The following is a 23566-nucleotide window of genomic DNA, read 5'->3' as shown; positions in this document are numbered from 1 at the left end:
TCTCGGTACCGGGGGCCCCTAGAAAACTGGATAGTCTCTACAGGGTCATCCCTATCCTGGGGTTTGACAAACCCCAACCGCCCCATGAATCTCTTCTTGTTGAGTCCACCTTGAAGAAAACCCAGGGATCCAGTGTTTATGCTTCTACCCCTCCTGGCAGAGAGGGCAAAACGATGGATAAATTTGGCAAGCGCCTTTATCAAAATGCAATGCTTGCAAACAGAGCTAATAATTACACCTTTCACTTCTCCTTCTACATGAAGCATCTGGTTCAACAACTCTCTTCATTACAAAAGTATCTTCCTGAACGTAAGGTCCCTCTTTTCCAACAACACATTTCCAGTCTGCTCCAACTCCGCAAATTCATGGTGCGCTCCATTTATGATTCTTTCGAACTCACCTCTCGAGCATCTGCCATGGCGGTCGCCATGAGACGTCTGGCCTGGCTGAGAGTTTCCGACCTCGACGTTAACCACCAAGACCGACTAGCTAACGCACCTTGTCTTGGTGATGAACTTTTCGGAGAGTCCCTAGAATCCACCACCCAGAAACTCTCGGCTCACGAGACCAGGTGGGATACTCTCATCAAACCGAAGAAGAAGACTCCGCCTGCTCGCCCCTATAGACAGCAGTCTTCCTACCAACGCAGATTCTCAGCCAGACCCCTTCACCCACCTCCGCAACAACCTCGCCGACCTTGTCAGCAACAGCAATCTCAGGCTCACTCCCAATCTCATCAACCTGCCAAGCCTCTCCTCAGTCAAAACCTGCTCAGCCCTTTTGACTCCTTTCTCCAGGGCATAGCCAGTCTCTCACCAGCATTACCTCTTCCTCAACCTATCGGAGGACGCCTACAACTTTTTCTCAGCCGTTGGGAGGTCATCACATCAGACCAGTGGGTCCTCACCATCATTCGCCACGGCTACTCTCTCAACTTCCAGACTCTTCCACCAGACAATCCTCCCGTAGAGTCTGCTTCTCACTCCTCTCAAACCCTCCTCCTCCTCAAGGAGGTCCAATCCCTCCTTCTTCTCAATGCCATCGAAGAAGTCCCCCAAGACCAAAGGGGTCAGGGATTCTACTCCCGCTACTTCCTGGTACCCAAGAAGACAGGAGACCTACATCCCATCTTCGATCTCAGGGACCTCAACAAGTGTCTGGTCAAGGAAAAGTTCAGAATGCTCTCCCTTGCCACGCTTTACCCTCTTCTCTCTCAACACGACTGGCTATATTCCCTAGACCTCAAAGAGGCCTACACTCACATTCCAATCCATCTGACTTCACGTCGCTACCTCCGATTTCAGATTCAGCACCGCCACTATCAGTACAAGGTGCTACCCTTTGGCCTCGCATCATCGCCCAGGGTGTTCACCAAGTGCCTTATTGTGGTGGCGGCCTTTCTCAGATCTCACAACCTCCAGATGTTCCCCTATTTGGACGACTGGTTGATCAAAGCACCTACGTCTCCACTTGTGCTGCAAGCCACTCGACACACCATCTCCTTCCTCCATCTCCTGGGGTTCGAGATCAACTACCCCAAGTCGCATCTGCTTCCCACACAGCGACTTCAGTTCATTGGAGCCATTCTCGACACCACTCTGATGAGGGCGTTCCTCCCCTCCGACCGTCAACGGACCCTGCTCCATCTTTGCCGTCAGGTGCTCCTTCATCACTCCATTCCAGCTCGGCAGATGATGGTCCTCCTGGGCCACATGGCTTCCACGGTCCATGTTCTCCCTCTGGCACGACTCCACCTCAGAACACCTCAGTGGACTCTAGCCAACCAATGGTCTCAACCCACGGACCTTCTTTCTCATCCCATCTGTGTGACATCGTCTCTTCAGCGATCTCTTCAATGGTGGTTGAACTCCTCCAATCTTTCCAGGGGTCTGCTTTTTCATCTACCCCTCACTCCATGGTCATCACCACGGATACCTCCCCCTACGCATGGGGAGCCCACCTGGGAGAACTTCGCACTCAGGGTCTCTGGACCCCTCAGGAGCGTCAACATCACATCAATTTCCTGGAACTCAGGGCCATGTTCTATGCCCTCAAGGCCTTCCAGCACCTTCTCTACCCTCAGGTTCTTCTCCTGTGCACAGACAACCAAGTCGCCATGTACTACATAAACAAGCAAGGCGGCACCGGATCTCCCCTCCTCTGTCAGGATGCCATCCGCATCTGGACCTGGGCCACGGCCCACAGTCTCTTCCTCAAGGCTGTCTATATCCAGGGTGAACAGAACTCCCTGGCCGACAATCTAAGCCGCATCCTTCAACCTCACGAGTGGACCCTGGATCCTCCCACACTCCATCTTTGCTCTCTGGGGCACTCCTCAGGTGGACCTCTTTGCAGCTCCTCACAACCATCAGCTGCCCCAGTTCTGTTCCAGACTCTTCTCTCCTCATCGTCTGGCCCCAGATGCGTTCCTGCTCAACTGGACGAGTCGGTTTCTCTATGCCTTCCCTCCACTTCCCCTGATGTTGCGGACGTTGTTCAAACTCCGCAGAGACAATGCCACCATGATTCTCATCGCTCCTCGGTGGCCTCGCCAACACTGGTTCTCTCTCCTGCTCCAGCTCAGCTCCAGGGAACCCATTCCTCTTCCTGTGTTTCCTACTCTACTTACACAGCAGCATCAGTCTCTACTACATCCCAATCTGTCTTCGCTCCACCTGACAGCTTGGTTTCTCTTGGGCTGACCTCTCCAGAGAATCTGTCTCAGCCTGTCCGTCATATTTTGAATGCCTCCAGAAAACCGGCCACCCTCCAATGTTACCACCAGAAGTGGACCCGGTTCTCCTCTTGGTGTCTACTGCATCACCACAATCCCACATCTTTGGCGGTGGAACCTATACTTGACTATTTGCTCTCTTTATCTGACGCTGGCCTCAAGTCCACCTCAATCAGAGTTCACCTCAGTGCCATCAATGCGTTTCATGAGCCAGTACTCGGAAAACCTCCCACGGCTCATCCCCTGGTTTCCCGGTTCATGAGAGGCCTCTTCAATGTCAAACCACCTCTGAAGCCTCCTCCAGTCGTCTGGGACCTGAATGTGGTTTTGTCCACCCTCATGAAACCTCCGTTTGAGCCTCTTGCCTCCACTTAACTCAAATTTCTTACCTGGAAGGTGCTTTTCCTCATTGCCATCACCTCTGCCAGGAGGGTTAGTGAGCTGCATGCACTGGTTGCCGACCCACCTTTCACTGTTTTTCACCATGACAAGGTGGTTCTGCGCACCCATCCTAAGTTCCTTCCCAAGGTGGTCTCGGACTTTCACCTCAACCAGTCCATTGTTTTGCCTGTCTTTTTTCCCAAACCCCACTCTCATCCTGGGGAACAGGCGCTGCATACGCTGGACTGTAAGCGTGCCCTTGCTTACTATCTTGATCGCTCACCGCTCATCCCCTCAGCTCTTTCTATCTTTTGACCCTAACCGTTTAGGTCGTCCTGTCTCTAAACGGACGCTTTCCAACTGGCTTGCTGCCTGCATTGCCTTCTGTTATGCTCGGGCCGGTCTCTCACTGGAAGGTGCTGTCACGGCCCACAGGGTCAGAGCTATGGCTGCTTCTGTGGCTTTCCTTCGTTCCACGCCCATCGAGGAAATCTGCAAGGCTGCCACTTGGTCCTCTCCTCAGTTCACTACTCACTACTGTCTGGATGCCTTCTCCAGACGGGATGGACTCTTCGGCCGATCTGTGTTACAAAATTTATTTTCCTAATGGCCAACCATCCCTCCTCCCCCTCTGTTAGCTTGGAGGTCACCCATACGTTAAGAATATGCTGCCTGCTTGTCCTGGGATAAAGCACAGTTACTTACCGTAACAGGTGTTATCCAGGGACAGCAGGCAGATATTCTTAGGACCCGCCCTCCTCCCCGGGTTGGCTTCTTAGCTGACTTATCTTAACTGGGGACCACACTCTCCTCCGTTGAGCGAGAAGGCACCCGCACATGCGCGGTGCGGTCAACTAGAACTTTCTAGTTAAAAGTGTCCGTACCGGGGCTCCGTCGGTGACGTCACCCATACGTTAAGAATATCTGCCTGCTGTCCCTGGATAACACCTGTTACGGTAAGTAACTGTGCTTTCCAGCAATCCTGCTCCTTTCTCTCCCTTCATGCAGCAAGGTCCCACGATGATTGTAGCTGCCGGCTGCCAGTCCACCCCACTCTGACGTACTTGCTCTGGAGCGGACTCAGCAGCTGCATGCTGGAAGGTCCCGCGATGACTCATCTGCTGACTCTGCTCCACAAGAAGTAAGTTACGTCGGAGGGGGTGGACCCAGCAGACGCAGGGAGTTGTGGCAAAGTCCCGCAATGACTGCGTCTGCTGGGTCCACCCCCTCCGATGTAACTTACTTCTTCCGGAGCAGAGCCAGCAGACGAGTCAGCGCGGGACCTTCCTGCACCTCAGCACAGCTGCCGACTCTGCTGCAGAGAAAGTAAGTCAGAGGTAATGTGACCATTTATTTTTTTCATCAAAAGGGGACATCTATTAATTGACTTTGTATCCTTTCTTTCATTTCTTTCTGCACTCAGGCCCAACAATTGTCCCTTTCTATTCCCTCCCTCCTTCCTTCCCATGTCTTTAGTGCCCCCGTCCTGTGTCCTTAGTGCCCCCAGTGCCCCCGTCCTGTGTCCATAGTGTCCCCAGTGCCTCCTTCCCGTGTCCATAGTGTCCCCAGTGCCTCCTTCCCGTGTCCATAGTGTCCCCAGTGCCTCCTTCCCATGTCCCCAGTGCCTCCAGTGCCCCCTTCCCGTATCCTTAGTGCCCCCAGTGCCTCCTCATGTCCTTAGTGCCTTTGTCTTGTGTCCATAGTGCCCCCAGTGCCCTTTGTCTTGTGTCCATAGTGCCCCCAGTGCCTTTTGTCTTGTGTCCATAGTGCCCCCAGTGCCCCCGTCCTGTGTCCATAGTGCCCCCAGTGCCCCCGTCCTGTGTCCATAGTGCCCCCGTCCTGTGTCCATAGTGCCTCCGCCCGTGTCCATGGTGCCCCCAGTGCCTCCGTCCCGTGTCCATGGTGCCCCCAGTGCCTTCCAGATTTTGGCCATCCCAAAGCCAGCCTGCCTGTCTATCTATCTCCCTCCCTCCCTGCTGCGCTAAAGCCAGACAGCTTGCCTGCCTACATCCTGCCCTCCCTGCCATGGGGGAAAAAAAAAGCGCTTCTCCCCTTCCTTTACCCCGGTCCGCGCCTGCAATCTTACCTCCCCCCGCCGACAAGAAGTCTTTCTGACATCAATTCTGACGTCTGAGAGGATGTTCCGGGCCAGCCAATCACTGCCTAGCTGAAAGACTTCTTGTTGGCGTGGGGAGGTAGGATTGTAGCAGCGTGGCTGGGGGAAAGGAATGGCAGAAGGACCCGGACCTGGCCAGCTGTGCACCCCCCAAGCCGTGCACCCAGGGCGGACCCTCCCCTTGGTACACCACTGGAACCCGGTACAGACAGTGTTAAAAGTGAACTGTCACTTTAAAGTTTTAAGACACTTATGACTGCTCCCATTGCGCATGCATGAGTGCCTTCCTGCCTGACATCAGCTCGCGGTTCCTCAGTTCTTTGTTTTCTGCGGAGCAAAGTGTTTTTTTTCTGGACTTTGTCCAGTCTGCGTTGCCTTCAATCCATATCGTTTTTGGCTGATTTTTTTTCCTTTTAATAATTTTGTTTTTGTAGTTGAAAAAGAAATAAATATAATTATTTATTTTTCTCACTTGGGTCTTTTAGCCTTCGTGTTAGTTTCAGGGGGCTTTTTCTTCTATCTCATCATTTAGTTTAATTTTGCTGCCGCAATTTTTCCATCCATGTCGAAACCATTGACTGGCTTTAAAAAGTATTGTCGGTGCCGGCAGCCTATTTCAGTCACTGACCCACATAGTTGGTGTTTGCAGTGTTTGGTCCCTGAGCATCAGGTTGACACCTGCACGCACCTTGCTGTTCCACCTTATAAAAGCGCTTGCTAAAAGCTTGTCGCATTCAGCAAGAGAAGCTCTTCGGTTCGGTCATGGACACTGGAAAACACTCTGAGCCTGCAGTACTAGCATCTACATCGGCATCGGATGAGATTCCAGTATCGGGGAAGCCAGCTAAGAAGCCATCCTCTTCCCAGCAAGCGTTGCAGGCCTCTACAGCATTGAGTCCTCAAAGCAGGCCAAATGCCGACACCATCACTCTCCATCTCTGCAGGTTGTCTCTCCTTCAGGGTGTGCATCTTCCTGGACATCCCTACCGCACTGATGGTACCAGCTGTTGAGCAAAGGGTACCTGTGCAGCTCTTCAAGGAGCAACTCATTGAGTTTTTCAGGAGGGAGATCGGTGACATATTTAAATTGTATGCGACACCGGTGCTCATATCAACTCCCTCTGTATCGGCCCAGCCTAAGCATAGCACCTCAAGGCCACGGGATACTGATTCCAGATCCCCATCGAGGCATTGAGGCTACCTCTCATTGATCTGCCAGTAGACATCAATACTAGCCATCGAGGCATCGATCTTCCACATCTTCCTTTCAAAACAGCATTGCTCTTCATTGACATATTGATGTCCTTCCTTGATGCATCGATGCTCATCATCAACTAGACACTCTACTTTGAGGCATTGATCCTATGCTTCCAGGGATAAGCAAACTTCTCGTCTCTTCATCTTCATTGGATCAGTACCGCAGACATAGAGGAGCATTGTCTTGTAGTTCTCATTGTTCTCCATTACAAACTTCATCTTACACTGGGGTGTCTGCAATTGATTCTGATCTATCACATCATACTGAATCAGTGTGAGCCCACTTTGTCAGCCCTTGAGTAGTTTGGCATATCATTAGATCCAACTACTTCTCCTCCAAGATGAAGATCTCTTCCAGAAGGACTTTCCTTTACTAAATACATTAGACAGTTGGGCAAAGCCCTCCCTGTCAAATTAGAGGCAGACACTGAGCCCAGCGCAGAGCTTCTTGATGCCTTAGATTATGATGAACCTCCTAAAGAGCTTCTCAGGTTACCATTGCATAATCTTCTTAAGGAGGCCCTCTTTCAAAACTGGGAAACTCCTCTTTCTAGTTCTGCCTGATTCAGGAAAAAAAATTTCGATTCGATTCGGCCTATTGAATAAATTTTTCAATTCGATTTAATTTTCCTGCCCAATTGGGTGGTTTTTTTCCAAACATCCTGGTGGGTTTATTGTATACAACCTAAATAAATTAACCCGAGTGAAATGATTGAAATTACAAACATGGTGGACACTGGTGTAAAGACTGAGTGGAGAAAATATTATTGAAGAAAATATATATACAAAAAATTTTTCATTTGAGAAATTAAAAAACCTTAATTTATATAAAGAAAAGTAGAAAAATGAAAAAAAAGAGTAACAACATCAGGTCCTTCGGCCAGTGATTGGAGCAAGGAGGAACAACACTACGCTGATCACTTCAGTTTGTGATAGTACAACTGTGCGTAGGCTCCAATTCTGAGGCCTTTAGAAGTATACCTGCAAAACTGGCTGAAAATTGCTAGATGTACTTCTCTGAATGAGTGGTGTGTTATATGTTCTGTAATTCGGGTTTATTTTATAGCCTTTTCATCCCCTTTGCCCTCTCCTACCCACACTGGTCCTGTGGTGTAAACAAACAAAAAATACTTTTCCTCTCTCTGTTAAATCCTAGCTCACGTTCGCAATCTAACACCAGCTCTGGAAGGATACACATTTCAAATCTGACATATTGTAATCACAAAACAGAAAATAAAATTATTTATCCTACCTTTTGTTGTCTGGTCATTTTTCAAATCATGTTGGTCCCATGTTGGTCTGGTTGTCTACTGATCAGGCTCTCCTTTCTTCTTTCTCCATGCTAACCATCCATCTTCTATCATGTCCTCCCCTTCTGTTTCCCTTTCCTCCCCAGGAGTTCTGGCATATTTCCTTTTTGTTCATCTCCATCCCCCCGCAGCTGCAACAGTGGACACCCACCATTCACAGATCCACCATCTCTCCTTTTCTCAACTACCCTTTCATCCAGCATCTCTTCTGTGTCCCTGTCCCTATTCTCCTATCCAGTACTGTCCCCCTTGTGTCCCTGTTCCTATGCTCCCTCCATGCCCAGCATCTTATCTCTCCCTATATCCAGCTTCTTCTTTCTCTCTTCCTTACCTCCTGTATCCCCTTCCCCAGGTACAGGCTTTCTCCTAATACCTCTCCTGCCATCCTGCACCCTGCCCACTTACTTTGGTGCAGTATCTGTCCCTCTTGTACCCTTCCCCTTGTGGTCTTGCATTTCTCTCTCCCTCTCTTCATTAGTCCAGCACCTCTCCTCTGCTTTCCTCCCCTCTTTTTGGTTTGGTGTATCTCTTCCCTTCACTTCACCCCAGGTCTGGCATCTCCCCTCCCCTCTCTTACTCCTTCCTCCTCCTCCCTCTGCACAGGCCTGCCTCCCCACCGCGAAGGCAATCTTCCTCTTCCTCCCTCTGCACAGGCCTGCCTCCCCACTGCGAAGGCACTTTTCCTCTTCCTCCCTCTGCACAGGCCTGCTCCCCGCTGCGAAGGCCTGCTCCCCCCACGAAGGCCTGGTCCTTCCCACCGCGAAGGCACTCTTTCTCCTCCCCGCTGTGAATGCCTGATCCCCCGCAAGCCTGCATCTTCCCTGCTCTTACTTCCTTAAGGCTAATACAGCAGCCTGCAAGATCGCTGGTCTTATAGCGATCCCGCTATCTACTATGCCGATCGGCATAGTAGACAGCGATGTATACCTATTCAGTATCCCCAGCCTTGATAAAGAGTGGCGATACGCGTTGGCAATGGGGAGCATTGTTTAAATGCTGGAGAAACACACTTGAAGCATGAAATAACACTATTTAAAAGCTAAGTTATTTAAAGTATTTATATTACTTATATTTAATGAAAAAATAAGACAGAAAGGGATGAATGAGGAATTGACAGACCTGATGAGTTAGAATACTTAAAAGGTCATTCTGATATCCCACACTATGTTAATAGTATGCCTTGTTTCTGCTACACCACAGAGCTAGTGTATTTATTCATTTTGGTACCTTAAGGGGAACACTAGTAGGGACAGTTGGCCCTTTTGTCAGCTGGGAGCAGAGGCAAGCAGCAAGAATCCTAAAATCTTCTCTAGAAACATAGAAACATAGAAATAGATGGCAGATAAGGGCCATGGCCCATCCTGTCTGCCCACCTAATGACCCTCCCCTACCATTACCCTGTGAATAGATCCCACGTGTCGATTCCATTTGGCCTTAAAATCAGGCACGCTGCTGGCCTCAATCACCAGAAGTGGAAGACTATTCAGCGATCAACCACCCTTTCAGTGAAAAAGAATTTCCTGGTGTCACCGCGCAGTTTCCCGCCCCTGATTTTCCACGGATGCCCCCTTGTTTTATTGGTTAAAGTAATCTGTGAATATGATGGTCTTTATCCTTTTATCCCCTTTAGCTAAGTGTTCCAAACTTTGAAAAATGTAAGTAGAAGTATAAAGGCTTCAGATACTGTCATACCTTTAATTGATGCTCCTTCACACATCTGCTGAAATTAGATGGCATGCGACATACATACAATGCCATCCAGTGCTTTATGGAACCACATATTTGTGACACGTTTTCAGATTCAATGGATGCCCTGGGAGCACAACCAGCCAGTTAGGTTTGCAAGATATCTACAATGAAGATGTATGAGAGTTGCATACATTGCAAGTAGAGTGCAAAATCTTTCTCGCACATATTCATTGTAGCTATCCTAAAAACCTAACTGGATTGGTGTGTCCGAAGAACTGTCTCTATTCCGTTGGCAATCATTTGATATAACATTGCTGGCATGAGTTTCCAAACCTGCATTGAAAGTGTTGAAGCAGGACTTTTCTGGAGACCAGATTTGTTTTGAGAAATATTGCAGTAAACGGTCTCTTGAGTGTGTGATTTAGCCAGTGGATGCTGCCAAAATACCAGCCTTGAGGGGGGAGGGGATAGGGATTCCGTGTATGTACGGTGCTCTGATAGGAGTTCAACAACACTTTGTATAACATGACTGGGGCAGGTAGACCGAAATACCTGTTTTCGGGAAGATATTGCACATTCTCATTGTTTTGGAGAAAATTACTGAAAAATTGCAAATTGCCAGGGAAAGAGGGTTGAGAAACAGTTTTGTTTTTATACTAGCTCTACCATATTATATTTTATCATTAAAATAAGATAATTAATTATAAGAATATGGTATCGTTATTTGGAATTCTTTGCCTGGGGAGTGAGGGGAAGAATGAAACAATCTTGTGTTCTCTCCTTTTTCCCTGTGTAATGCACCCATACTGTGTTAGATTATGGCTACATTTATTTATTTTTTATTTTTTTTTGCTTTTCCCATAGGTGGAGAAGAGCCTTTCTTTGAGCGACACTGGCCACAGTGAAAGTGACGAGGAGATCAAAACAAATAAGAGACAAGCTTATGAGAGCAGGAGTGCCAGAAAAGCCAAGAAACGGAGAGCTAGACCGGAATCTGACAGTGATGCTGAAGGTTCAGATGATGAATTCAAACCAGACACTAAAGATAATAAGAGCAGCGATGAGGCCAGCAGTGGAGCGGATGAAGCAGAAGTATCAGAGGTGGACACTGGATCAGATCCAGAAAGTCCAGTCAAATTTCCATCTAAACGGAAGAGAGGGAGCTTTGGCACCCCTGCAGCAAATAAGCGGTTACAAAATGAACTCTCATATACACCTAAGAGGGCAGTGAGTGTGTCCAATGAAACAAAATCCAAGTTGTCAACCTTCTCTGCTCCTGAACCATTTGAGTCCCAGTCAGTTTTGGGTAATGGAGGGGGCACTGGAGCTACTGTTTGGGACCATGAAAGACTTGAATGGCTTCAAGATGGGAAAAGAAAAGATGCAAAGAGGAGAAAGCAAGACGATTCTGACTATGATCCATCTACCCTCTATGTTCCAGAGGATTTCCTCAATAAGTGTACCCCAGGAATGCGACGATGGTGGAAGTTGAAATCTCAGAACCTTGATGCAGTTATCTTCTATAAAGTTGGAAAATTTTATGAGTTGTATCACATGGATGCTGTCATTGCTGTAAACGAGCTGGGGTTGATATTCATGAAAGGCTCTTGGGCTCATTCTGGTTTCCCGGAGATTTCATTTGGACGGTACTCTGATGTCCTAGTTCAGAAAGGGTTCAAAGTAGCCAGGGTTGAACAGACGGAAACTGTTGAGATGATGGAGGCACGTTGTAAATCTGTGGCACATCCCACAAAATTTGACAAGGTGGTGCGAAGAGAAGTGTGCAGGATAATTACTAAAGGAACACAGACTTATAGTATTCTGGATGGCAGCCCTTCAGAAAGTCATAGCAAATATTTACTGTGCATCAAGGAGAAAGTGGAGGACTCTTCTGGCCAGCATCGTGTGTATGGCATTTGTTTTGTTGACACATCTGTGGGGAGATTCCATGTGGGTCAATTTCTGGATGACCGGCATTGCTCAAGGTTAAGGACCCTGGTGGCACATCACCCTCCAGTGCAGATCTTGTTTGAGAAAGGAAACCTCTCCGTAGATACAAAAAAGATCCTGAAAGGCTGCCTTGCATCTGCTATACAAGAGAGCTTACTTCCTGGCTCCCAGTTCTGGGATGCATCCAAAACACTAAAAGTTCTCATTGAAGAGAGCTACTTTGAGGATATCAAGAATGGAGAAAGTAGTGGCACACTGCCTCCAGTGATCAAACACATGGTGTGTGAAAGTGATGCACTTGGTCTCACTCCTAGTGAAAACGGTGAACTCTCACTTTCAGCGCTGGGTGCATGTGTGTATTATCTCAAGAAATGCCTTATTGACCAGGAACTGTTGTCAATGGGAAATTTTGAGGAGTATATTCCTGTGGATATTGATTTAGCAAAATCTAAAGATGTGAACACTTATTTTGCTAAAACCAGTCAGCGAATGGTGCTAGATGGTGTGACACTGGCTAATCTGGAAATCTTACAGAATGGGACAAATGGTTCTGTTGAAGGCACTTTGCTGGAAAGGCTCGACACTTGTCTGACTCCCTTTGGGAAACGCCTTTTGAAGCAATGGTTATGTGCACCTCTCTGTAATCCTCATTCTATTGGTGATCGTCTAAATGCAGTTGACGATATCATGGCTATACCTGACAAAGTCTCTGAGGTCAGTGAACTTCTAAAAAAGCTACCAGATCTTGAGAGGCTACTTTGCAAAATCCACAGTATTGGTTCTCCACTGAAGAGCAAGAATCACCCAGATAGCAGGGCTGTCTTGTATGAGGAAACAATTTACAGCAAAAAGAAGATTGCCGACTTCCTGTCTGCACTGGAGGGATTTAAAGTAATGCAAGAGGTTATTAGGATTATAGAAAATGATGTTGGTGACTTTCAATCTAAAGTACTGAAGCAGATAGTAACTCTAAAGACTAAAAATTCATGTGGACACTTTCCTGATCTTTCCAGTGAACTTAGAAGGTGGGATATAGCTTTTGACCATGAAAAAGCTCGTAAAACTGGGGTTATCACTCCCAAAGTTGGGTTTGATTCAGATTACGATCAAGCACTACAGGACATCAAAAGCAATGAACAGAGCCTTCAGGAATATCTGGGAAAGCAGCGCACACGACTTGGGTGCAAAAGTATAGTATACTGGGGAACTGGGAAAAATCGTTGTCAGTTGGAGATCCCCGAAAATGTAACGGAGCGTAATTTGCCAGAAGAATATGAACTGAGGTCGACTAAAAAGGGCTTTAAGCGATATTGGACTAAAGCAATTGAGAGGATGCTGAGTGATTTAACCACTGCTGAAGAGCGAAGGGATGCAGCACTAAAAGACTGTATGAGAAGACTGTTCTACAACTTTGACAAAAATTACAAAGACTGGCAAACTGCGGTGGAATGCTTTGCTGTGCTAGGTAGGTGGTGGTTGCAGGTTAGAACCATTTCTGCACTTGCGCACATTACACATTCATTAAGGTTCTTGGAATATTTTAATTTTTTTTAAAGATTAGTGGATTGTGGTCTCTCAGCCTGTCTCACTATGACAAATTTTCTACCCCTACCTCACTGGTGCTTGTCCTTGAACTAGGCGAGCACCAAGATTGTGGTGATGGCAAAAGGCAATATTCAGGCCTCTCCTTGCTGCTTCTCATCTCCCTAAAAACCGTACCTCGCCACTTAGCAGCTTGGAAGTTGGCAGGAAGGAGGGACAGACATATAGCTTATTCAGGGGCATCTTACAGCAACTGCTACAGTAGTTATGTGTTGAAAAGGAGCTGCTAACCTTTTCATAATATGATCTTGCAACAACTCAATATAGATTTATTAGTAATAGACAAAAGACAGCTTCCATGAAACAACAGTACAGCAGATTGAGCGAATAGATAACATACAGAGTGGCCAGCTCCTGTTATCTATCTAGGCCAGCCGGCATGCTACTTATATACTTTAGTTCAGTAGCCTAGAACCGTGGTTCCCAACCCTGTCCTGGAGGACCACCAGGCAAGTCGGGTTTTCAGGATAGCCCTAATGAATATGCATGGAGCAGATTTGCATGCTTGGCACCTCCATTATATGCAGATCTCTCTCATGCATATTTATTAGGGCTATCCTGAAAAACCGACTGGCCTAGTGGTCCTCCAGGACAGGATTGGGAACCACTGGCCTAGAGTACTACCTAGTTACAGATTACATACTCACTTTCTATTGGGTTGACACATCTATCATATCTATTCATTGATTGTATAGTCTGCATACTTATCTTGGAGCCATATTGAAGCATGATATCACCCACTGTCAAATCTGCCGCTCTATTTCCCGACAATGCATTCTTAATACTAAATTCAATAATTTCTGAGAGCTGACCCCCTCCTTCCTGAGCAACATTGTCCTTTGTGTCAGCAGTTCAGATAACTTTCGGTAGGACATTTTGTTTGGGTTTGTCTTTTTTGGAAAAGTCCTGAAATATACAGTCAGCAGATATTTGCCAGTTACTAGAGCAAAGTTGAACCTCTCTTGTTTCTTGCTGACAGAGAGAGAGATGATTATTCAGAAACTTGAATTCATAAGCACAATGTGTCTCTTAAAAATATAACTTTTGGGGTCTCGTAGGGGTCTTCACCTACATTTTCATGAAGGTCTTACTCCTGATTCTCCCTCAGTGTGTGTTGTTTTTCTTTTCTTTTTTGACATGCAGATGTTCTGATCTGTCTAGCTCGCTACAGTCAGGGAGGTGATGGACCAGTGTGCCGGCCTCTCATTGTGTTGCCAGATGGTACCACCCCATTCCTAGAACTCAGAAGTTCTCATCATCCTTGCATCACAAAGACCTTTTTTGGTGATGATTTTATACCGAATGACATTTTGATTGGCTGTGAGGATGAAAACAAAGAAAGCAATAATGGAGCTTCCTGCGTGCTGGTCACGGGCCCAAATATGGGGGGGAAATCCACCCTCATGAGACAGGTGAATGTAAAATGGAGAACTTCAAAATCATCAAGAATGGCACTTAAGTAACTAAAAGACACTAGGGATGGAATACTAGGGGTAGTTTGGGGGCTTTTGTTACACACTTGTGTGTGTGCTAAACTATGAATATGTATTTAAATTAACAAGTTTCAAGTTTATTCATGGCTTGAAATACTGACCATCACATGTATCTGGGCAGTTTACAATATTAAAAATTAGAAAGGTCTAATATAATTTTTGATTTAGGTGGGGTAAAATAAAAAGAGGGTAGACCTAAAACTATGACAAATTAGGACTGATTGGAAACGAGAGGTTTTGTGGGATAGGGAAGTTTTAATTACAATGATTAATAAAAGGAAGGGTAGGGGAGTAATGAGAGGGAAACAGGGATGTCGCTTCTTAAAAGTTTTTTTTTTTCCCCTCCCCACTTACTGATAGGCATCTTTAAAGAGAAATGTTTTGAGATTTGTTTTAAATTTACTTAAGGAATTTTCATTGCAAAGATAAAATGGCATTGCATTCCAAAGCAAGGGAGCAACTACTGAGAAAATGGAATTTCTAGTATAGTATAGGTCCTTGATTGAAGGTACTGTCAATAGGTTTTGATTCATAGATCTAAGGACCTTAGGAGGGGAATGTGAAATGAGATATTTATCTAGAAAGACAGGGAGGTGAGAGGTCTTGATTTTAAAAGTTAGAAGGACAATTTTATATGTAGTGTTATCTACCAAGCAGTATCGCCATTAGCTTCTCTGTCACTTATGAAAAGTTTCTAGGCGGAGGATAAAGACCTCAGAAGCTACGGAGAGCAAATGCTACATCGCAGCTATGAAGGGAAGAGCTGTACAACTTTTTCTGGTTCCCCTCCAACACTATCATAGACCATAAAAAACCTCCTTATATACATGCGAATTAGAAACGCAGATTTCAAGCGTAGTACCAAAACGTAGATTTTAAATGTTTCTACTTCAAACAGGTAGGCAAAACAGCAGATAAGCAAATAAAAATAAGTGCTTATTTCAAAGGTTCCTGCCAGAACGTGTCCTCACTCACTGTCCCCGCAATTTCAGTGCTCTCCATAAATCCAAATGCAGCTGTAGACAAACAGAGTCTGAAGCCAAGCCACATTTCCTGAGGAAAGGCACAACTTCACGAGGAAATCTGGTCAGCCAGAGCCCTGAAGCAGAGACTTTAATTGTGAAAACGATGGCCACCATTGGCTACAGCTACCTTTGGATTCATGGAAAGCACTGAAATTGCGGGGACAGCGAGTGAGGTCACGTTCTGGCAGGGACCTTTTGAGATAAGCACTTATTTGTATTTTGCTTACCTGCTGTTTTGTCTACCTGTTTGAAGTAGAAACATCTAAAATCTACGTTTAGATACCACGTATGAAATCTGCATTTCTAATTTGCGTGTATATAAGGAGGTTTTTTATGGCCTATGATAGTGTTTTGAGGGGAGCCAGTAAAAGTTGTACAGCTCTTCCCTTCATAGCTGCGATGTAGCATTTGCTCTCCGTAACTCCTGAGGCCTTTTTCCTCCTAGAAACGTTAAATAAGTGACAAAGAAGTTAAAGGCGATGCACTCGGTATATAACACTGGAGGTTTAGTTGGTTTGATAGGGTACTTATATTTCAGTTTTTTTTGTTAAATTAACAAGTAAATTTAGAGCATGTAAAATTTTTTCAGGTATGGATACATTTCCATGTTTAGGTGAGTTCAGTTGGGAAAAAGGCTGGAGGACGGGCAATGTTACTACTATTATCATTTCTAAAGCGCTGCAAGGTATACGCGGTGCTGTACATTCAACATGTAATAGACGCTAGAGAGTTGCAAGATGATGATTCAGGAGGTAGAGTAAGAAGCCCACCTTGAATTTTGTGTCCTGAATTCCACCACCTCTCTTTTTGCATTTCACAGGCTGGTCTTTTGGTGATCATGGCCCAGATGGGTTGCTATGTTCCTGCCGACACCTGCAGGCTGACTCCAGTTGACAGAGTGTTTACAAGACTAGGTGCTTCAGACAGAATCATGTCCGGTAAAGAGCATTTTTGTCATTTAGTTTCTCAAAACATTTACGGAGGGATAAATGAAATTTTCTTTAGTTAGCAACTAAGTCTTTGCCCCTTATGAAAGTTTTTGCTGTGGTGCTGGAAAATGTGTACAAATGGGGAAAAAAAAATTAAAATTAACATTTTCAGGTCATTGCGCTTGTAATTTTTGTACAGAAAAATAGCGGAGCTAGAATTAGGCCCTCTTCTATCAAACTGCGATAGCAGTTTTTAGTGTGGGGAGCCACGCTGAATGACCCGTGCTGCTCCCAACGTTCACTGAGTTCCTGTGAGCGTCAGGAGCAGCGCTAAAAACTGCTATCGCAGTTTGATAGAAGAGGGCCTAAGTTTACTGAGGGGTTGTAGGTTTGGGATTCCCCCCTTTCTTTTCTTGAATGAAATGGTAGTGTGCCATCATGGTTAAATTAAGATAACGCCAAATGACCTTTGATCTTAAAAGTTTGTTTCACTATATCTGTCTTGACACTTACCTTTCACTTTGTTTCAAACCGTGCAATAGAAATGGCATGTAGTACAAAAGAGAGAACCTGGACCTTTCTGTGCAAGAGACTACACTTTGGCTGCTACACATGAAAGCCAATAGAGTGGCAGGCCAGGTATAAAAGAAGCCAGTCCATAGACCTTAGCTTTTGTTCCCAGTAGAAGTACATTGTCAGGGAGACGACATGAGACCTATGTATTGGGCTGCTATCTGTTGTATTTTGGTGTGCTTTTTCCAAAGCAATGCCAGACAAATAACAACGGAGGAACAGAAAAGAGAGATTTAGAAGCATGTTGGATAGAGCACAGTTAAAAAAAAAAATCACACAGTAGGCCCCAAGAATGGAGGTGGAAAACATGCTGTATTGAAGGACCTGATACTGGCTGTGTTTTGAAGGGATGCCTGCTCAGGGGTCTGTACTATCTCGCTTTTTAATTGATGTATTTTAATTATATCTGCCTGTTTTATCTATATGTTGTTTTATTTGCACTGTATGTATCAACTTTTCCTGTTGTGAACCGCTTTGAACCTTTTTGGTATGGCAGTATATAAAAATAAAATTATTATTATTATAATGTCAATAGCTCTGCAAAATCTGTTTCTCTGCCGATTCAGAATGATTGAACAAATCCAACAAATACTTGGATGCAACATCATCTGTGTAATTTCAGTTTATAAAAGCAGCATATATAGTCTACTGTAAATCAAACGCCACCACAAAAAACAGTCACCACCTTACTGGGCAGACTGGATGGATCAAATTGGTCTTTCCTGCCATCCTCCAAAATGTAATGCATCATCCTGTGAGGACTGTGTTTTTTTTCCTATGCTACCCCTGAAGAATGGAATAAACTTCATCTTACATTAAGAAGCAGTCAAGGGTGGGGGAATTAAAAAAAAAACAACTATTGAAACGACATTTGTTGTATGTATTTATCTTCTAGATTCATGTTGTGGTTGGTTTCATTGGTGTTGGCGTAGAAAAGAATATGTAATAACTCGGTTCTGGCAGGATTTGATGGTTTGGTTATAAGAACATAAGCAATGCCTCTCCTGGGTCAGACCTGAGGTCCATCATGCCCAGAAGTCCGCTCACGCGGCGGCCCAACAGGTCCAGGACCTGTGCAGTAATCCTCTATTTATACCCTTCTATCCCCTTTTCCAGCAGGAAATTGTCCAATCCTTTCTTAAACCCCAGTACTGTACTCTGCCCTATTACGCCCTCTGGAAGCGCATTCCAGTTGTCCACCACTCGTTGGGTAAAGAAGAACTTCCTAGCATTCGTTTTGAATCTGTCCCCTTTCAACTTTTCCGAGTGCCCTCTTGTTCTTTTATTTTTAGAAAGTTTGAAGAATCTGTCCCTCTCTACTCTCTCTATGCCCTTCATGATTTTATAAGTCTCTATCATATCCCCTCTAAGTCTCCTCTTCTCCAGGGAAAAGAGACCCAGTTTCTCCAATCTCTCAGCGTATGAAAGGTTTTCCATCCCTTTTATCAGACGTGTCGCTCTCCTCTGAACCCTCTCGAGTAACGCCATATCATTACATTACATTACATTACATTAGGGATTTCTATTCCGCCATTACCTTGCGGTTCAAGGCGGATTACAAAAGGTTAATTTAAAAAAAACAGAGTTACAATGATTAGCAAGAGAGGTAAGTTGTAGATCTTATAAACATTTAGCGGGTTGTTGAGGGTGAGGTGGTTTGTAAAAGAGTTAATAGGTGGTCATAGTGGAAGTTCTTTTGTTATTATTAGTGCAGTAATGGGTAGATCAAATGTCAGTTTTAGAGTTACTAAACGGTCGTGATGTTATTGCTGCTTCAGGAATTTCTTGAAAAGTGTGGTTTTTAATTCTTTTCTGAACGTCCTATAGTCTGGGGTGGTCATCAAGAGGTTGGAGATCTGGTTGTCCAGCCTTGCGGCTTGGGTGGCTAGGAGGCCGTCGTGTAGTTTTGTTCTTTTTACTTCCTTGATTGGGGGGGGTATGAATGGGGAGTGCGTTTTTCTGTGTCTTGTTGTGGGTGCTTGGATGAGGCGATTGTTCAAGTATGATGGGCTGTCTCCGTGTAGGGTTTTAAATAATATGCAGTGGAATTTGAATTGGATTCTTTCTTGGATTGGAAGCCAATGTGAGTTGATGAAGGCTTCAGTGATGTGGTCATGTTTTTTCAATGAGTAGATGAGTCTCAAAGCTGTATTTTGGATTGTTTGGAGTTGTCTGATCGTAGTTGCAGGGCAAGGAAGGAAGAGGATGTTGCAGTAGTCCAATATACCTAGTATTAGGGATTGTACTATAAGTTGGAATTGTGTTCTTTCAAAGAATTTTCGGACTTGTCTCAGATTTCTCATGATTGCGAATGATTTCTGAATTGTTTTATTTATTTGTGGTTGCATTGTGCAGCATCTGTCTATGGTCATGCCAAGTAGTTTTATGGTGGTTTGGATGGGATATTTGATTGCGTTTATGTCTAAGTTGGTTGTGGTTTGGATCTTGTCATTTTCGAGAAGGATGAATTTTGTTTTGTCTTGGTTGAGTTTAAGTTTGTGATTTTTCATCCAGGTTGTGACTGTTTCAAGTGTTTGGTGAAGTTTGTCTGTCATGGTAGGTTTAGAATGATCGTATGGGATGAAGATGGTGATGTCATCAGCATAACTATAGGTGGTTATGCCCAGATTGTCCAGATGCGTTCCTAGAGAAGCAGTGTAGAGATTGAAGAGGGTGGGGGATAGTGGAGATCCTTGTGGTACGCCGCAGGGGTTTGACCAGGATTCTGACTTTTCTTTGTTTGATTTTACACTGTAGGTTCTGAGTTTTAGGAATCCTTCAAACCAACCATATCCTTCTTAAGGTACGACGACCAATATTGGACGCAGTATTCCAGATGCGGGCGCACCATCGCCCGATACAACGGCAGGATAACTTCTTTTGTCCTGGTTGTAATACCCTTCTTGATTATACCTAGCATTCTATTTGCTTTCTTAGCGGCTGCTGCACACTGTGCCGTCGGCTTCATTGTCATGTCCACCATTACCCCCAAGTCCCTTTCTTGGGTACTCTCATTCAATAACATCCCTCCCATCGTATAGTTGTACCTTGGGTTTCTGCTTCCCACATGCAATACTTTACATTTCTCAACGTTGAACTTCATCTGCCATCTCGCCGCCCATTCCCCCAGTTTGTTCAAGTCCCTTTGCAATTCTTCGCATTCCTCTTTAGTTCCAGCTCCACTAAATATTTTTGTATCGTCCGCAAATTTTATTATCTCACACTTTGTCCCTGTTTCTAGATCATTTATGAATATATTAAATAGCAGCGGCCCAAGCACCGAGCCCTGCGGAACACCACTCATGACCCTCATCCAGTCCGAGTAGTGGCCCTTCACTCCTACCCTCTGTTTCCTACCTGCCAACCAGTTTCTGATCCATCTATGTACGTCTCCATCCACCCCATGATTCTTCAGTTTCCGGAGTAGACGTTATGTACAATATTGTAAAATGTTGTATATTTTTTTAGTGTGTTGCTTTGTGCTCTGCCTTGATAAAGGCAGACTATAACTAAACAAACCAAATATAATAATAATGTAATAAATTTATATAAAAAAAGACCATAATAGCTTCATTTAAATTGCATTCAAATTCTGTTATTAAACTCAATGTTTAAATTTTTTGGATAAGATGGAATACTGGTTACAAGTTTTAAAAAAATCTACAAATTGTGATGAGGGTTAAAATATGAAATTATTAGCTAAAACTATAGGAAGTTCCAGTGGTTTAACTAAAGCACCTTATACTAGTATATAAAATATATATCCTTGGATTATTAATGTTACGAAAACATTCTTTAAAAATGAGAAATCGGTTTTAATTCAGTAAATCCTTACAGATTTAATTGGATTGTATTTTTAGTACCATGGTTCTTGAGCACATAGCTTTAGACCACAAGAGCTGTTCTGATGTGGTCCTTGGCACTTTTCGTGTTTATGAAGTCAACTACTGTATCTGCTTGTGCTATGGCAGGAGTGTCCAACCTTTTGGCTTCCCTGGGCCACATTGGCAGAAAAAAATTGTTTCTAGGGCCGCACAAATGTGCAAACGCTGCAGCAAGAAAGAGGAGGGAGCCGGCAAGATGGTAAACACCCGGGGGCAGCAGAGGAAAACACTGCATTACCCTCAACTGGGGCCGCACAAAATACTTCACGGGGCCGCAGGTTGGACACCTCTGTGCTATGGCGTGGAAGACTTTCCAGCATTGGTGCGCTCAGGAACAAGTGAAGGCTATTCAGACTTGGTGATAACCACCCTGCTAAGATCTAAGCAACACTCCACTTTGGCAGCTTGTATGAAGGCTTGGAAGTGTTTCTAGAGCTGTTGTAATCAGACACACATAAATCTGACCAGGGTCCCAATTGCCATGGTAGCCTTTCTTCAGGAAGGGTTCGATAAAGGCCTTGCAGTAGGTTCATTCAAGGTACAGATAACAGGTCTTTTTTGCTTTAGATAGCAGACCAAACGGCAAACCTTGGCTTCTCATCCAGATGTGTCCAGTTTTTTAAAGGGAGCATTGCATCATCACCCTCTTGTGTGCCAGCCTTTTGTGTCATGGAATCTTAATCTCGTTCTGCAGGCACTTACTCGGGCTCCATATAACATAACAGTCAATTTTTATACTGCATAATTAATAAGTTCTATGTGGTTAACAAAGTTAATGATAAACAGTACAAATACCTCACAAATTAGAGAACAAGTTGGTCTTCAATTGCTTCCTGAAGTGTTGATATGATGTTGAATTCATTATCAAAGGCTTTAATCCCTATCCCAGGAAGCCACCTGAAAAGAAAGAAGGCGTTGATGGTATCTTTTCAGCTGACAACCTTATACCGATGGAAAACTGAAGAGGCCATGAGAACTTCAAGAATGCATAAACTGAGCAATAGAAAATGAGTTTGCTAGATACCAAGATACTAAGGGAGCTCAGAGAGGTTCTGGCGAGTCCTATTAAAGACTTGTTCAACAAATCTCTGGAGACAGAAGTGATTCCTGGGGATTGGAGGAGAGCAGATGTGGTCCCTATTCATAAAAGTGGTCACAGGAATGAAGCAGGAAACTACAGGCCGGTGAGCCTCATTTCAGTTGTTGGAAAAATAATGGAAGTGTTGCTGAAAGAAAGGATAGTGTACTTCCTTGAATATAATGGGTTACATGATCTGAGGCAACATGGCTTTACAAAAGGTAAATCGTGCCAAACGAACCTGATTGAATTTTTGGATTGGGTGACCAGAGAGCTGGATCGAGGACATATGCTAGATGTAATTTACTTAGATTTCAGAAAAGCCTTTGATGCAGTTCCTCATAGGAGGCCGTTGAACAAACTTGAAGGGCTAAATTTAGGACCCAAAGTGATGAACTGGGTTAGAAACTGGCTGTCGGACAGACGCCAGAGGGTGGTGGTTAATGGAAGTCACTCGGAGGAAGAAAAGGTGAGTAGTGGAGTCCCTCAGGGTTCGGTGCTGGGGCCAATCCTGTTCAATATGTTTGTGAGTGACATTGCTGAAGGGTTAGAAGGAAAAGTGTGCCTTTTTGCAGATGATACCAAGATTTGTAACAGTAGACACCAAAGAGGGAGTGGAAAATATGAAAAGGGATCTGCAAAAGTTAGAGGAATGGTCTAATGCCTGGCAACCAAAATTCAATGCAAAGAAATGCAGAGTAATGCATTTGGGGATTAATAATCGGAAGGAACCGTATATGCTGGGAGGAGAGAAGCGGATATGCACGGACGGGAAGAGGAACCTTGGGGTGATAGTGTCCGAAGATCTAAAGGCGAAAAAACAGAAGGATGCTGGGCTGTATAAAGAGAGGTGTAGCCAGTAGAAGGAAGCAGGTGTTGATGCCCCTGTACAGGTCATTGGTAAGGCCCCACTTGGAGTATTGTGTTCAGGTTTGGAGACCATATCTGGCGAAGGACGTAAGAAGACTTGAAGCGGTCCAGAGGAGGGCGACAAAAATGTTAGGAGGCTTGCGCCAGAAGACGTATGAGGAGAGACTGGAAGCCCTGAATATGCATACCCTAGAGGAAAGGAGAGACAGGCGAGATATGATTCAGACATTCATATACTTGAAGGGTGTTAACGTAGAACATAATCTTTTCCAGAGAAAGGAAAATGGTAAAACCAGAGAACATAATTTGAGGTTGAGGGGTGGTAGATTCAAAGGCAATGTTAGGAAATTCTATTTTACTGAGAGGGTGGTGGATGCCTGGAATGCGCTCCTGAGAGAGGAGGTGGAGAGTAAAACTGTGACTGAGTTCAAAGAAGCGTGGGATGAACACAGAGGATCTAGAATCAGAAAACAATATTAAAAATTGAACTAAGGCCAGTACTGGGCAGACTTGCTCGGTCTGTGTCTGTATATGGCCATTTGGTAGAGGATGGGCTGGGGAGGACTTCAATGGCTGGGAGGGTGTAGATGGGCTGGAGTAGGTTTTAACAGAGATTTTGGCAGTAGGAACCCAAGCACAGTACTGGGTAGAGCTTTGGATTCTTGCCCAGAAATA

At 44.9% G+C, this 23566-nt stretch overlaps 1 protein-coding gene across 2 annotated transcripts in view; it reads left to right on the top strand.

Annotated features, from left to right (window-relative positions):
- MSH6 (mutS homolog 6) overlaps positions 1 to 23566 on the top strand; it is a 78919-nt gene that overhangs the window by 21352 nt on the left and 34001 nt on the right. For both annotated transcript variants that reach the window (XM_033940000.1, XM_033939999.1), the window contains exons 4-6: positions 10352 to 12902; positions 14183 to 14451; positions 16378 to 16495. In XM_033940000.1, coding sequence (XP_033795891.1) covers positions 10352 to 12902; positions 14183 to 14451; positions 16378 to 16495 — 2938 coding nt within the window. The remainder of the gene's footprint in view (positions 1 to 10351; positions 12903 to 14182; positions 14452 to 16377; positions 16496 to 23566) is intronic.

This window comes from Geotrypetes seraphini, chromosome 3 (assembly GCF_902459505.1).
Source record: "Geotrypetes seraphini chromosome 3, aGeoSer1.1, whole genome shotgun sequence".
NCBI lineage: Eukaryota > Metazoa > Chordata > Amphibia > Gymnophiona > Dermophiidae > Geotrypetes > Geotrypetes seraphini.
This window is presented reverse-complemented; position numbering and strand designations above follow the sequence as displayed.